Genomic DNA, 13,499 nt, shown 5'->3' on the forward strand with positions numbered 1-13,499 from the left:
ACTCTGCACAAGATGCTCCATTGAGAGGGGCTCCTTCTTCCATATGGTCTGGACTTGCAACAAGATCCAGCCCTATTGGAGAGGGGTGGCGGACGTATTGACAGACTTTTGCGGTGCCCCGTTGACACTGGACCCTCTTGTCTTTCTACTTAGCTACCTGGGGGATGTGGAGGGAGACCGTCACACTAAACTAGGCTTAACCTTTGCCCTCTATTATGCTAGGAGAGAAATCCTCCTGAGATGGAAGGGTACTGATCTCCCTACAGTAGCCTCCTGGAAAAGTGCGATTAATAAAGTCCTTCCTTTATATAAGATCACATATGAGAGCAGGAATTGCCCTGAAAAATTTGAGAAAATATGGTCACGGTGGTCAGATGTCTGACTGAACTCCTGGTTTATGTGAATATGATTGTATCGTGTGCATTGTTTGGTGGGGAGCTAGGGGCGGCTATGGGGGAGCCGGGGGATTTTTTGCCCCCCCCTCCCCCCTCCTCGCCCCCCCTCTTCCTTTCCCCCAGACTGAAAATACCTTCCACTCTCCATTCTTCTGGAGGCGGAATGGTGGGACTGATCTTGGAGCCGTCCGGGACTACTGTCCGCTCCATAGTATACACACACCCCTCTTTTTATTTGTACCGTTCTATTGCTTACCTGTAACTAACTATAGACGTAGTTCACATCACAGGCTGTCTTCCACCCTTGGGTATCCTGACCTCAATGCTGCCTGAAAATGAATACTTTATGAAATGCTGTAACCTGATTGCAAACACTGTACTCCTCATGCTACTGCTGTTTTGTATTCTTATGATTTCTGTCAAAATAAAAAACCTCTTCTGTTAAAAAAAAAAAAAAAAAAAAACAAGTCCTGCACAACATGGGCCACTGGAAAGTCTAGAGTAAAACAAAATAAGAGACATAAAATCATCTGTATGGACATCATGCATCTATGTAAGCTTGACGCGTTTCATTGGGGTATACCAACTCTTCAGGGGTGAATGCAATGGTGATCTATAAAGAAACATAACCGTATGGTATAATATTGTAACTGAATAATAGGAATAAATAATGTGTAAGGGACAGGATGGACATCCCTATAGATACTCACGTCAACTGCATAGATGTGAACAGAGGATCAGAGCCTTTAAAAAGGTCTGGCATGGGAGAGGAGGTAGAGACACGTGGGACAAGCAGGGAGCACTGTAGATTCACCAGGACAAATGTGCAAATGTGGGTGACGGTGAGCCAAAATTTCAGTGAATTGAGATCAGTAATATATATTGAATGTATAATATTATTGATGAAGAGTGTGAAAAGCCAGGTCAGATGAAGGGAAAAACAGAGCATAGATAAAAAAAAGATACTCAAAAACCACCAAATAGGAAGGAGAAAGAAATAAAGGTGTAAAAAAGAAAGAGAAGAAAATTATATCCTGGGTGAGATAGTGAAGGAACCAAAGAGAATGAAGAACAAAGTGCTAAAAGTATAGGTGAAAAAGGGTGTGATTAATGTACTCATACGTGGCCTTATTATAACTCACGACACGTTCCTTTGACTTGGCACACGTGTGAAATAAGATATTTAATCTTGGCTTTGAAATAGATGTGTATATATAAACATGTTAATTTTGTCTGTTTTGGCTCATTTTCAATATGCTTTTATGACTGGTTAAAATCAACCTTATGTTTCCTTTGTAACAACACTTCTGATGTTAGAAAACAACAAAAACATTTATAAAAGAAATTCTGCTCATAACTCTAGACAAGGTAATTTAGAGGTATTAGCAAAATATAACATCTGGTATGATCTAGAATTCAAAGCACATCATTAGACGTTAAATGTTATTTTTTATTTTTAGAAAATGTGTATGCCATGTGGAAAATTGTTTTTCACCTGAAAGTAATCCATGAGTTTATGGCAAAAAAAAAAAAAAAAAAAACCTGTAATAACTTGTTAAAAGATGAACATACATCTATGAATTCTCTATGTTATGACGGGATACATTCTTGGTAGCTTAAAGCCCAACTCACATATTCTTGCAAATTTGATATTGTAAGCCAAGGTAGGACAGTATTCATCTTTGTAAATTATGTTTGCCTCCTGTCTAATTGTCATGTGTTTGCATCTAACAAGAAATATTCAAGCCAATACATATTTTAGTTTTTGATAGCCAGGGGAAGTTTATATACATCAGTCAAGTTTTATTGCGGTCTCTAAACCCCGTTAGGGAGATTTCACCTTACTTCCAGTCATCACTACAATAGCAGGACACAAACAGCAAAAAAAGGCTAATTAAAGAGGAACTGCCGTCTCTTCACATAGTTTGTAATAAAAACATATTTGCCATTCTGAAGTTTCCCTCCAACCACTTTGCATATTATTTTATACATACTGTGCTTCTGTACTTGCCAAATATGCTGCAGAAATCTCCCTCCAGTGAGTCTAGCTGCATCCATTTTAACTGTGGGCAGCTGAAGCTGCTGCCTGTTCACTTCCTGGATTTACACAGACACACACCTCCAGCTCTGCAGCTCTCATTGGCCCTCTTATGACTCATCCCCCTCCCTTGCTCACACACACGGACTAAAGTCCGCTCATTTTGAACGTGATGAGGTACGACGGGACTAGAAAAGGAAGTCAATCTCGTCACTTTTATCAGCGAGATTAACACCTTGCGAGCCCCGTCGCAGAGCATACCAGGCCCTCAGGTCTGGTATGGATTTTAAGGGGATCCCCCTATGGTGAAAAACGGCGTGCTGGTCCCCCCAAAATCCATACCAGACCCTTATCCGAGCACGCGGCCCGGCCGGTCAGAAAAGGGGGTGGGGATAAGCCAGCGCCCCCCCTCCTGAACCGTACCAGGCTGCATGCCCTCAACATGGGGGGTGGGTGCTTTGGGGAAGGGGGGCGCCCTGCTCTTCTCCCGCTCTCCGGCCTCTTCTCCGCTCTCCGGTTCTTCTCCCGCTCTCCGGTTCTTCTGCCAGGCTCCTCCGCTATCTTCTGCTCTTTTGCCACTCTCTTGCTAGCGGTGGCCTGGTCTTCTCCATCGTGTTCTTCCCTCTTTTCTTCTTCCGATTTTGACACGACACTCTCTACTGCTGTAATGCTGTGTTCACAGTATGCAACGACTTATATAGGCATGGGGCGTGGTCACCGGGTGGTGACCCCGCCCCTTATGATGGTACAGTCCCAGCATGCCCTGGGCTGTGACGTCATAAGGGGCATGGTCACCAGGTGACATCACCCGGTGACCACGCCCCATGCCTATATAAGTCGTTGCGCACCGTGAATGCAGCATTACAGCAGGAGAGAGCATCATGTCAACATTGGAAGAAGAGAACAGGGAGGAAGACGACAGGGAAGACCGGGCCACCGCTAGCAAGAGAAAAACAAAAGAGCAGAAGATAGCGGAGGAGCCGGCAGAAGAACCGGAGAGTGGGAGAAGAACCGGAGAGCGGAGAAGAGGCCGGAGAGCGGGAGAAGAACCGGACACTGGGAGAAGAGGCCGGAGAGAGCGGAGAAGAGGCCGGAAAGAGCGGAGAAGTCGGAAGAGACCCCCGAAGTCGGAAGAAGACCCCCCCCGGAGCTGCCTAATAAATTAATAAAGAACCACACTGGACAGGTTTTTAAAGTGACCCTTTTTTTACCAGGTGAATGGGTAGGGGTACGATGTACCCCATACTCATTCACATAGGGCGGGGGGCCAGGATCTGGGGGCCCCCTTATTAAAGGGGGTTCCCGGATTCCGATAAGCCCCCCGCCCGCAGACCCCGACAACCAAGACCAGGGTTGTCGGGAAGAGGCCCTTGTCCTCATCAACATGGGGACAAGGTGCTTTGGGGTGGGGGGCCGCAGGGCGCCCCCCTTCCCCAAAACACCCACCCCCCTATGTTGAGGGTCCCTTATCCGAGCATGCAGCTTGGCCGGTCAGGAAAGGGAGTGGGGACGAGTGGGCACCCTGGTAGGGTTCAGGAGGGGGGGTGCTCACTCGTCCCCACCCCCTTTCCTGACCGGCCAAGCTGCATGCTCGGATAAGGGTCTGGTATGGATTCTGGGGGGACCCCCACGCTGTTTTTTTGGTGTAAGGGGGTTCTCCTTAAAATCCATACCAGACCTAAGGGACATTGTCGCCTCTTTCTCGCGCTATGCAATAGGAAAATGTGTTTTTCTTATTGCAGCAAGCGCGAGATGTACAGTACCCTGTCGCCGAGAACCAGCATGATAGGATCGCGTTGGAAACATTCTCGCGGGCAGGTGCTGGTCCGTCGGACCAGCATACAGACGAACTAGCTTCCCGATAGATACTGGGTGCGGCGGAGTTCCAGCGGGAAGATTTGAAACATGTTTCAAATCTAAAGTCCGTCGGATTTTCGACCGAAAAGGTCAGTCGGAAGTCCGATAAAGCCCACACACGCTTGGATTGTCCGACGGATTCGGTCCGTCGGACCAGTCCGGTCAAAAAGTCTGCTCGTACAGGGCATTAGATGCTGTGGCTGCATTTGTTTTCTGTTTTTAGTTTTATTTTCCTTTATTTTCTCCTGGTAATCCAACCAGCAAAAAACTTACTGTCTTAGGGTGGCTCCTCTATCTATGGAGGAGCAGCACAAGGAGGGATTTACTAAAACTGGAGCACACAGAATCTAGTGCAGCTGTGCATTGTAAACAATCAGCTTCTAGGTTTTATTCTCAGAGCTTAAAGTGATTGTGAAGTCTCGTTTTCTTTTTTGTGTGAAAATAACAAACATATCATACTTACCTGTTCTGTGTAGTGGTTTTGCACAGAGCAGCCCCGATCGTCCTCTTTTCGGGTCCCTCTTTGGTGCTTCTGGCCCCTCCCTCCTGTTGAGTGCCTCGCCAGCAATGGGGCACCCAAGCCGAGCCACCGTTCTGCGTACCCATTCAGACACGGAGCCACTGTTCGGCCCCACCCCCTCTCTCCTGATTGGCTAACTGACTTTGACAGCAGCAGGAGCCAAAGGCGCCATTGCTGTGTCTTAGCCAATCAGGGGGGTAGAGTCCCGAACGGCCGAGTCACTCGTGCACATCGCTGGATAGAGATGGGACTCAGGTAAGCATTGGGGGGCTGAGGGGGGCTGCTACACACAGAAGATTTTTTTATCCTAATGCAATGCATTAACCGTTTCCGGACCAGCCGCCGCAGTTGTACTGGACAGGTTTGCTCCCCTGCGCGAAACCATGTAGCTATACGTTGGCTCACGGGGTCCCGATAACAGGCGCACGCTCCCGCTGCACAGCGAGGGTGCCGATGCTCGTGGCCGATGGTTGCGATGACCGTCGGCCATGAGCGATCATGAGCAGGAGACACAGAACAGGGATGTGTGTGTGTACTGTATACACACACTTCCCTGTTCTGTTCTGACAGGAGTGACAGATTGTGTGTTCCTATTAGCTAGGAACCACGATCCGTCACTTCCTCTAGTTAGTCCCCTCCCCCTTCAGTTAGAATCACCTCCCAGGCAACACAGTTAACCCCATCGCTGCTCCCTAATGTTAACCCCTTCACTGCCAGTGACATTTTTACAGTAATCAATGCATTTTTAATCGCACTGATCGCTGTATTAGTGCCAATGGTTCCAAAAATGTGTCAAAATTGTCCGATTTGACCGCCATAATGTCACAGTCATGATAAAAATCACAGATTGTCGCCATTACTAGTAAAAAAAAAATAATATAAAAATGCTATAAATCTATCCCCTATTTTGTAGACGCTATAACTTTTGCACAAACCAATCAATATACACGTATTGCGATTTTTTTTACCAAGAATATGTAGAAGAATACATATCGGCCTAAACTAAGAAAAAATGTGCTTTTTTTAAAAAAAAATGGGGATATTTATTATAGCAAAAAGTACAAAATATTGTGTTTTTTTCAAAATTATCGCTCGTTTTTTGTTTATAGCGCAAAAAATAAAAACCGCAGAGGCGATCAAATACCACCAAAAGAAAGCTCTATTTGTGGGAAAAGAAGGACGTCAATTTTGTTTGGGTACAACGTCACACGACCGCACAATTGTCAGTTAAAGCGACGCAGTGCCGAAACGCAAGAAATGCTCTGGTCAGGAAGGGGGTAAATTCTTCCGGGGCTGAAGTGGTTATGATAAAAAAAAACTTCTGCCTTTACAACCCCTTTAATTGAACAAGCTATAGTTAGAGGCTGATTGGCTACTATGCACAGCTGCACCAGATTCTGTGTGTTTTAGTAAATCTACCCCCCAGAGTCTACCTTGGATAGCAGCATTGTCCTTAGATCAATGAATAACAAAGTAAAGCCCAATTCCAGCTAACACTTTTTAGGCAGTTACAGCAACAGTTTTTTCCTTTTGGGATGAAAGTTTTAGCTACATGAATAAAAGCTCACTACTGTAAGCATCCCTGTCAGTGTTAGATGGTTTGTCTCAACCCGCAAATTTCCAAGTTCTCTGCACAGCTTGGTATGTTAAAGGAAATATAACACCAGGATCAACAGGTAAAAAAAAAACTCAATCATGTCAAGGGGGAACTCAGAAAGACAAAACCGCTTTGTTAGTTCTAGTGAATTCTAGTGACTGCATCATATATGCCATTTTTTTTATTTTGCGTTAAGTACCATTTTAAGAGTTCACTATGCAATGAAATGTATGCATTTTCAGTATCATTTCATGTTCCTTCCTCTTGAAATGTCATGCTGATTATTACAGGAAGTAATGGTGTACTCATTTTTCAGGTTAGGTAATAGGCAATAGCGTACACATCTTTTTAGGAACTGTAATGTTTTTAATTTATTTTCCATACAAAACAAACAACAAAGAAAACAAAATTGTATATAGAGCTAACATCACTCGAACCATTACAAAATCTGGTAAACTGGTATACATTTAGTGGATACATAACAACCTAAAGGTCAAATGTCTATTTTGCTTAATTGGAACCAATCAGTGATCAGGGGTTTCATTTAGTCTTTCAAGGAGCAGGTGGTATGGTACTTTCGGAGCTGACCCAAGAACCCCAAATCTTTAGGAATTTTTTGGGGCATCCTCTGGCTTCATACGTCAACTTATATAACGATATAGCATGATTAATGGTAGTGAGCCAAAAGGCTATAGTGGGCGAGGATTGAGACTTCCAATGGATAGTTATCGATTTCTTAGCATAGAACAATACTATGCGCAGAAAGGTTTGTACATTTTTAGATATACCTTTATCATCATCAGTATAACCCAGTAAACACCATGTAGGATTGCAGATATTGGGTATCTGAATTAAGGAGCTGATGAAGGTCGTGACCTCCGACCAGAACTTCTTAATTGGAGTGCACTCCCACATCAGATGAAAGAATGTGCCATCAGCTGTGCCGCATCGAGAGCATAATGCAGAGGGTATTCTGTTTAATTTATATAGTAAACATGGTGTAATTTTAGGAACTTTCCAATCATTTTTGGAGCTGAAGGCTATATTTGTTAGTTTAGTCCCCCCTATGCTAAAACAATTAAATAATGGACCCTATTAGTCCACTAAGGGACACCACATGTTTAGAATTCTATTCTACATAATTGACACATTTTATTAAATTGGTAATAGATAATTTATGGTGGTCTTGTATAGCTTGATTTTGGCTTGGTAACCTTGTGACTGAACAATCTTGTGAATAAACAGCTCTGTATGCTAAAAAAAAAAAAAAAAAAAGTAAAAATTGTTTTGACTCATGGTTTTGTTTTACTCCCACAGTACACTGCGCGGTCAGTGAGTGGAGTCCTTGGGGTTCCTGTACAAAAAGGGGGAAAACATGTGGCTTCAAGCGGGGCAACGAAACAAGAACCCGTGAGATACTACAGCACCCTTCAGCACGTGGCACACCTTGCCCGGCAACAAATGAAACAAGAAAATGCATAGTGCAGAGAAAGAAATGTTCAGAAAGGTAATGTATTCTTATTTTGTGATGCTCCTCCAAAATGTTTTTAGCCATGGTGGCAGATAGAGCATATGGACCAGTACTTAGATAAATTCCTTAATGCTAAATTGCCTGTTTTGCTGTTATAAATACCTTCATTAAAAAAAAGATTAATAGAAAGTCTACTAATGCTACTTTTGAAGAAAATGCTGCTCTAGGATACACTTAATGTTGATCACATGACCAAAATCCTAGGCATCTGGGCACTTTGGAAAACAAGTGTATAGGTGCTGCAACCTTCCCAAATAAAAGCTCCGCCCGGTGCTCAGACCTTGAGGCTGCTGACATCTCCAATGCACCAGAATAAGGAAAGGGATGACATCCCAAATGGTATTCCTTTATTAAATACATGTTCAGAGCTGTAAAACAGCCTATGCGTTTCAGGCGTTAGTCCTTAGTCATGGCTGATAAAAAACAAAATAACTAACACCTAAATAGTATATACAAAAGTCACATGATTAACCAACACAGGTGAATTAAAAATGCAAAAGGGAAAACCCGGCACGTTTTTAGTTGCCTATTTCCTGTAGAAGGGAAGTTTTCTGATTGGCTGCCCCACGCTTTAGCAAAGATAAAGTGCCCAGATTAAGAAAAAGGATGGTCGGCACTCAGGATGACATCCAAAATGGTATTCCTTTATTAAATACATGTACAGAACTGTAAAAAGCATATACAAAAGTCACATGATTAACCAACACAGGTGAATTAAAAATGCAAAAGGAAAAACCCGGCATGACTCAGTGCAATGGAACACATCACAAAAAGTAGACATATGAAAAACCAGGCATATAAAGAGTGACCCACAATAGCATGCATAGTTCATATTTTTTCCAAAATTATGATGTTCCATTTTGCCTGGTTTTTCATGTCTACTTTTTGTGATCTGTTCCATTGCACGGAGTCATGCCGGGTTTTCCCTCTTGCATTTTTAATTCAGCTGTGTTGGTTAATCATGTGACTTTTGTATACACTATTTAAAGTTACTTATTTTGTTTTTTATCTGCCATGACTAAGGACTAATGTCCGAAACGCGTAGGCTGTTTTACAGCTTTGTACATATATTTAATAAAGGAACACCATTTTGGATGTCATCCTGAGTGCTGACCATCCCTTTCCATAATCTGGACACTTTATCTTTGCTAAAGTGTGGGGCAGCCAATCAGAAAACTTCCCTTCAACAGGAAATAAGTAACTAAAAACGTAGGCTTTTGGTCATGGAAGCAGCCCTAAAGATAGCCTAGTTCAGTAATGTTTTCATAAACGATAAGTATTTCAGCCCTTTTGCTAATTTCTGCATATCAATCCATCAATCCATATCAATGGAATATACTGTATGTGTACTTTCATGATCTGCTTATTGGTTGTTGTCACGGAACGCCCCACACTCCGCTTGAGTGCTTCCGTCATATACCGCTTCCTAAGTTCTGGAACATGAGTCCAATGGATCTGGCTATAGGAACCCCAAGAACTAGACAACACCAGTCTTGGAGTACATCAGAACTACTTTTATTTTGAGATCTCACAGACCTTTATACAGCAGGGATGACTCAAAGCTAACCTAATTAACATGAGCTAATTTACTACAAAATGTACCCAGACCAGATGACAGTCTTGTGGGCACCGAGCTTCACACATTAATACAATTAACAATACAAACAACAATCTCCCCCCTCCTCAGCCTAGACCATTCGTCTATTAGCCAGTGCTGGTGGCTAATGTGATCAGCTCTCTCAATTAACATAAACACATGTTGATAACACCAGCATCTCCTCACAGGATGTGTCCCAACAGAATGAATCAGTCTTATCAGCAGGGGGCTGCTGGAGGAACCCCCCCTCCCTCTTCAGGGACACAAATCTACAGTAAGGAGTCCCCATACAATATATACATGACTGAGTCCGATTAATACAGTTCAGACTGGATTTCTCATTCACCTCAAATGCTAGGGCCCATAATCGGTGGGCAACAGGCTTGCATACAGTCCTCTCCAACAGCCTCTGCTCCGGCCAGGTCCGTGACAGTTGTGATATTTAGCATTTTTTTAAAATTATTTTTAAAACATTATTATTGTTTTAAATTTGATGTAATGAGCGGTGCAGAACTGGACAAAGTGCAAAAAACACATTTGTAACTTTAGCATTTTAAAAGGGATATTCCATTTTACAAGGTGGTTAGCAAACAATACAAATGCAACACAACTAGCAGATTATAATATACATTGCGGTGTTTTGTCAATGAAGCTCTAAGATTAATCAAACAGCAGGGGCATTGTTGTTATTTCTGTCTGCAACTCTGGAGCATGCTCTGGTTGGCAATAACACAGTCAAGCCCTAAAAAACCTCCTTTTTGGTAGTATGACATATGCCAAAGTTTATAAAGGCCATTCAATTGATGCATTGCTGCTCTGTAAGAAAGTTCGCAGTAACCTGCCATGAAATGTATTTGTTTTGGCTACTTTGTCTAAACTCCCAACGAAACCAGAGGAGCAGGTCTTCATCCAGCCATAATCCGAAACAGTATGTACCAGTCTCAAGCTATTGATTTAACACCAACACAAATATACTCTAAGCTCATTTATAGGGTGATTGACAGGGCTTTTTTCTCAGAGAATAGGTGCAGGAACCCTCTCTTCTGAGTCACCCCTTGTCTCCACCCCCTACCCACCTCTGAGCACCGTCCCTTCTCTCCATCCCCCTACCCACCTCTGAGCACCGTCCCTTCTCTCCACCCCCTACCCACCTCTGAGCACCGTCCCTTGTCTCCACCCCATACCCACCTCTGAGCACTGTCCCTTGTCTCCACCACCTACCCACCTCCCAGTACCGCCCCTTTTAGAGAATACAGAACCAAGTATAATTTTGTGATGCTAAATAATTTGTATGGCATTTGTTAATAACAAGAAATGCAGTAAAATAGATCCCCTGCAACCAGCAACAATAGACCCCACCCCAGCAGCAAAACACCCCCACACAACAATAGCCTCCCCCAGCAACAATGGACCCCACCCCAGCAAGAATAGACCACCCACACAACAATATACTCCCCCAGCAACAATGGACCCCACCCCATCAATAATAGGTCCCCCCGGCAACCACAGATCCCCTGCAGCAACAATAGACCCCACCCCAGCAATAACAGACCCCGCACAACAATAGACTCCCCTAGCAACAATGGACCCCACCTCAGCAACAATAGATCACCCACACAACAATAGACACCTCAAGCAACAATGGACCCAACCCCAGCAACAATAGACCCCACCCCTAGCAGCAAAACATCCCCCACACAACAATAGACTCCCCCATGCAACAATAGACTCCCCCAGCAACAATTAACCCCACCCCAGTAACATTAGACCTTTCAGCAGCCAGCAACAATAGACCTCTCCCTCAAAAGTAGATCCCTACCAGCAACATAAGACCCCACCAGCAACAATAGACCTTCACACAAAAACAGATCCTCACCATTGAAAGTAGATTCCCCAGCAGCCAACATCAATAGACCCTCCAGGACACTCCACACCCCTTACCATTACATACATTTAGTGCTGGAGGTGTCGGAACTGCATTCCCCTGCATTCCCGCTGAAAAAAAAAGCCCTGGTGATTGATAGCATGAAAATCCTAAACACTTTAAGACCAGGCCTTTTTTGACATTTGTTGCTTACAAGTAAAAATCCATATTTTTTAGTAGAAAATTATTTGGAACCCCCTAGAGAATAAAGTGGCGGTCATTGCAATATTTTATATCACACTGTATTTGCGCAGCAGTCTATTAAACGCATTTTTTTTGGGAAAAAACACACTTTCATGAATTAAAAAAAAAAAAACAGTAAAATTAGCCCAATTATTTTGTATAATGTGAAAAATGATGTTACATGGTGTAAATAACATGTCATGCTTTAAAATTGCTCGTGGATTGGCAACAAACGATGGTATCTAAAAATCTCCATAGGCGACGCTTGACATTTTTTTACAGGTTATCTGTTTAGAGTTACAGAGGAGGTCTTGCATTAGAATCATTGCTTTTGCACTACGATCACGGTGATATTTCACTTGTGTGGTTTGAACACCGTTTACATATGCGGGCGTAACTTACGTATGTGTTCGCTTCTGCATGCGAGCTCGGAGGGACGGGATGCTTTACCCCCCCCCCCCAGGAGATGGGCAATCAGAAGCATCTTTACCTTAGAAGGCAGATGACAAGGTTCCGGGGTAGGGCTGCTGCTCTTCGCTGCTGCTCCTCGCTGCTACTCCTCGCTCCGGGGCCATTGCTTCTCCTCCCGGCCGAACAGTAAGTGGGTCAAGAGACCTGATTGGCAGGAGTCCTAAGACTCCCTGGCCATTTGGGTCTCAGGACCCATTTCCCAATTGGCTGGGAGGAGAATCAGGAAGACAATAGCGAATATTAATTCGCTATTGTCACACAACTGGGTGGGCTCAGGGAGCAGTGCTCTGTGCCCCGAGCCCACCCTTTTTTGAAGCCAATTAGAGCCTCAGGCTCTAATCATGTGCTTAAAAAAAAAAAAAATTGAAATCCATATGTCCGGTGCCCTGCATGTAGATTAGGGGCCTGGCGCATGGATTAGGGGGGCAACGCCCTGCTCCCCCGTATGGGTGGGTCAGCACTGCTTTTAAGCTCAGAAAAGGTACCTTGATGCCTATAAAAGTGACAAACCCGCTGCTGGGATCACTTTTATCTTAAAGTCGACCACCTAACGAAAAAAAAAAATATCTTATGGCAGTTAGCTGCTGCCACAACCCCATTATTTAACGTCAAAGTAAGGACGTACATTTACAGTTGGGCGGTCGGCAAGTGGCTCTAAAGGAGTGTCAGAGAGAAAACAGAAAAGCTCTTTTCTTTAGAATAGTCATAAAAATAAAATATTGGTTGGAATTAATTTCAGATTTATTATACACAGTAGGATTTAGCAGTAACATTTTGTCAATTGATTATTCCAGTTTCCTAGAGATAGTAGTCGTTCTAGTGGAGGATGATGTGTATGAATAAATATGACATAGAATATTACTATCTGCTGGCACAACAGAAAACTTTCCATTCTCGGATATTAGTAGTTTTGGTTTTGTGTTCCTGGCAAGCTGTATACATATTGTGCTAGAGAGAAAATCTGTAAGACCGATGGGAAAAAAAAAAAAAAGATGAACTGTCTAAATTATTTATGAATGCTATCAGGATTTATATGAATCTAGGTGATCAACATGCCGGAATTAGAAACTATATGGAATCCCCCATCTCACAAGCAAGTTAATTCCTAATATACTCCCCTGTCAGAGAAATAGATCGTTATATTGGAGCATATGTGTGGCTGGACTGGGTGGGAGAGCAGCAGTTACATGCAATGTTTGTGAAATTTCTAGGCAGAGGATTTGATAAGTATGCAATTGGCTTACACTCGCTGTGTTTTATCATACTTTGATTGGAGTTCAAAAATATGCTGAGGAAAAATTCCCAAAACCATGCATCAAGATTAGAGTAAATGTTACTTTAGCTGGAGATAATGTAACATAATACCGAGAGGCTTAAAATATTAAG

At 43.3% G+C, this 13,499-nt stretch overlaps 1 protein-coding gene across 1 annotated transcript in view; it reads left to right on the forward strand.

Moving 5' to 3' along the window:
- Positions 1–13,499, forward strand: part of RSPO3 (R-spondin 3) — a 131,804-nt gene that overhangs the window by 91,387 nt on the left and 26,918 nt on the right. The window contains exon 4 of the mRNA XM_073627212.1: positions 7,725–7,914. Within this exon, the coding sequence (XP_073483313.1) occupies positions 7,725–7,914 (190 nt within the window). The remainder of the gene's footprint in view (positions 1–7,724; positions 7,915–13,499) is intronic.

The sequence above is a fragment of the Aquarana catesbeiana genome, linkage group LG04 (assembly GCF_042186555.1).
Source record: "Aquarana catesbeiana isolate 2022-GZ linkage group LG04, ASM4218655v1, whole genome shotgun sequence".
NCBI classification, from domain to species: domain Eukaryota; kingdom Metazoa; phylum Chordata; class Amphibia; order Anura; family Ranidae; genus Aquarana; species Aquarana catesbeiana.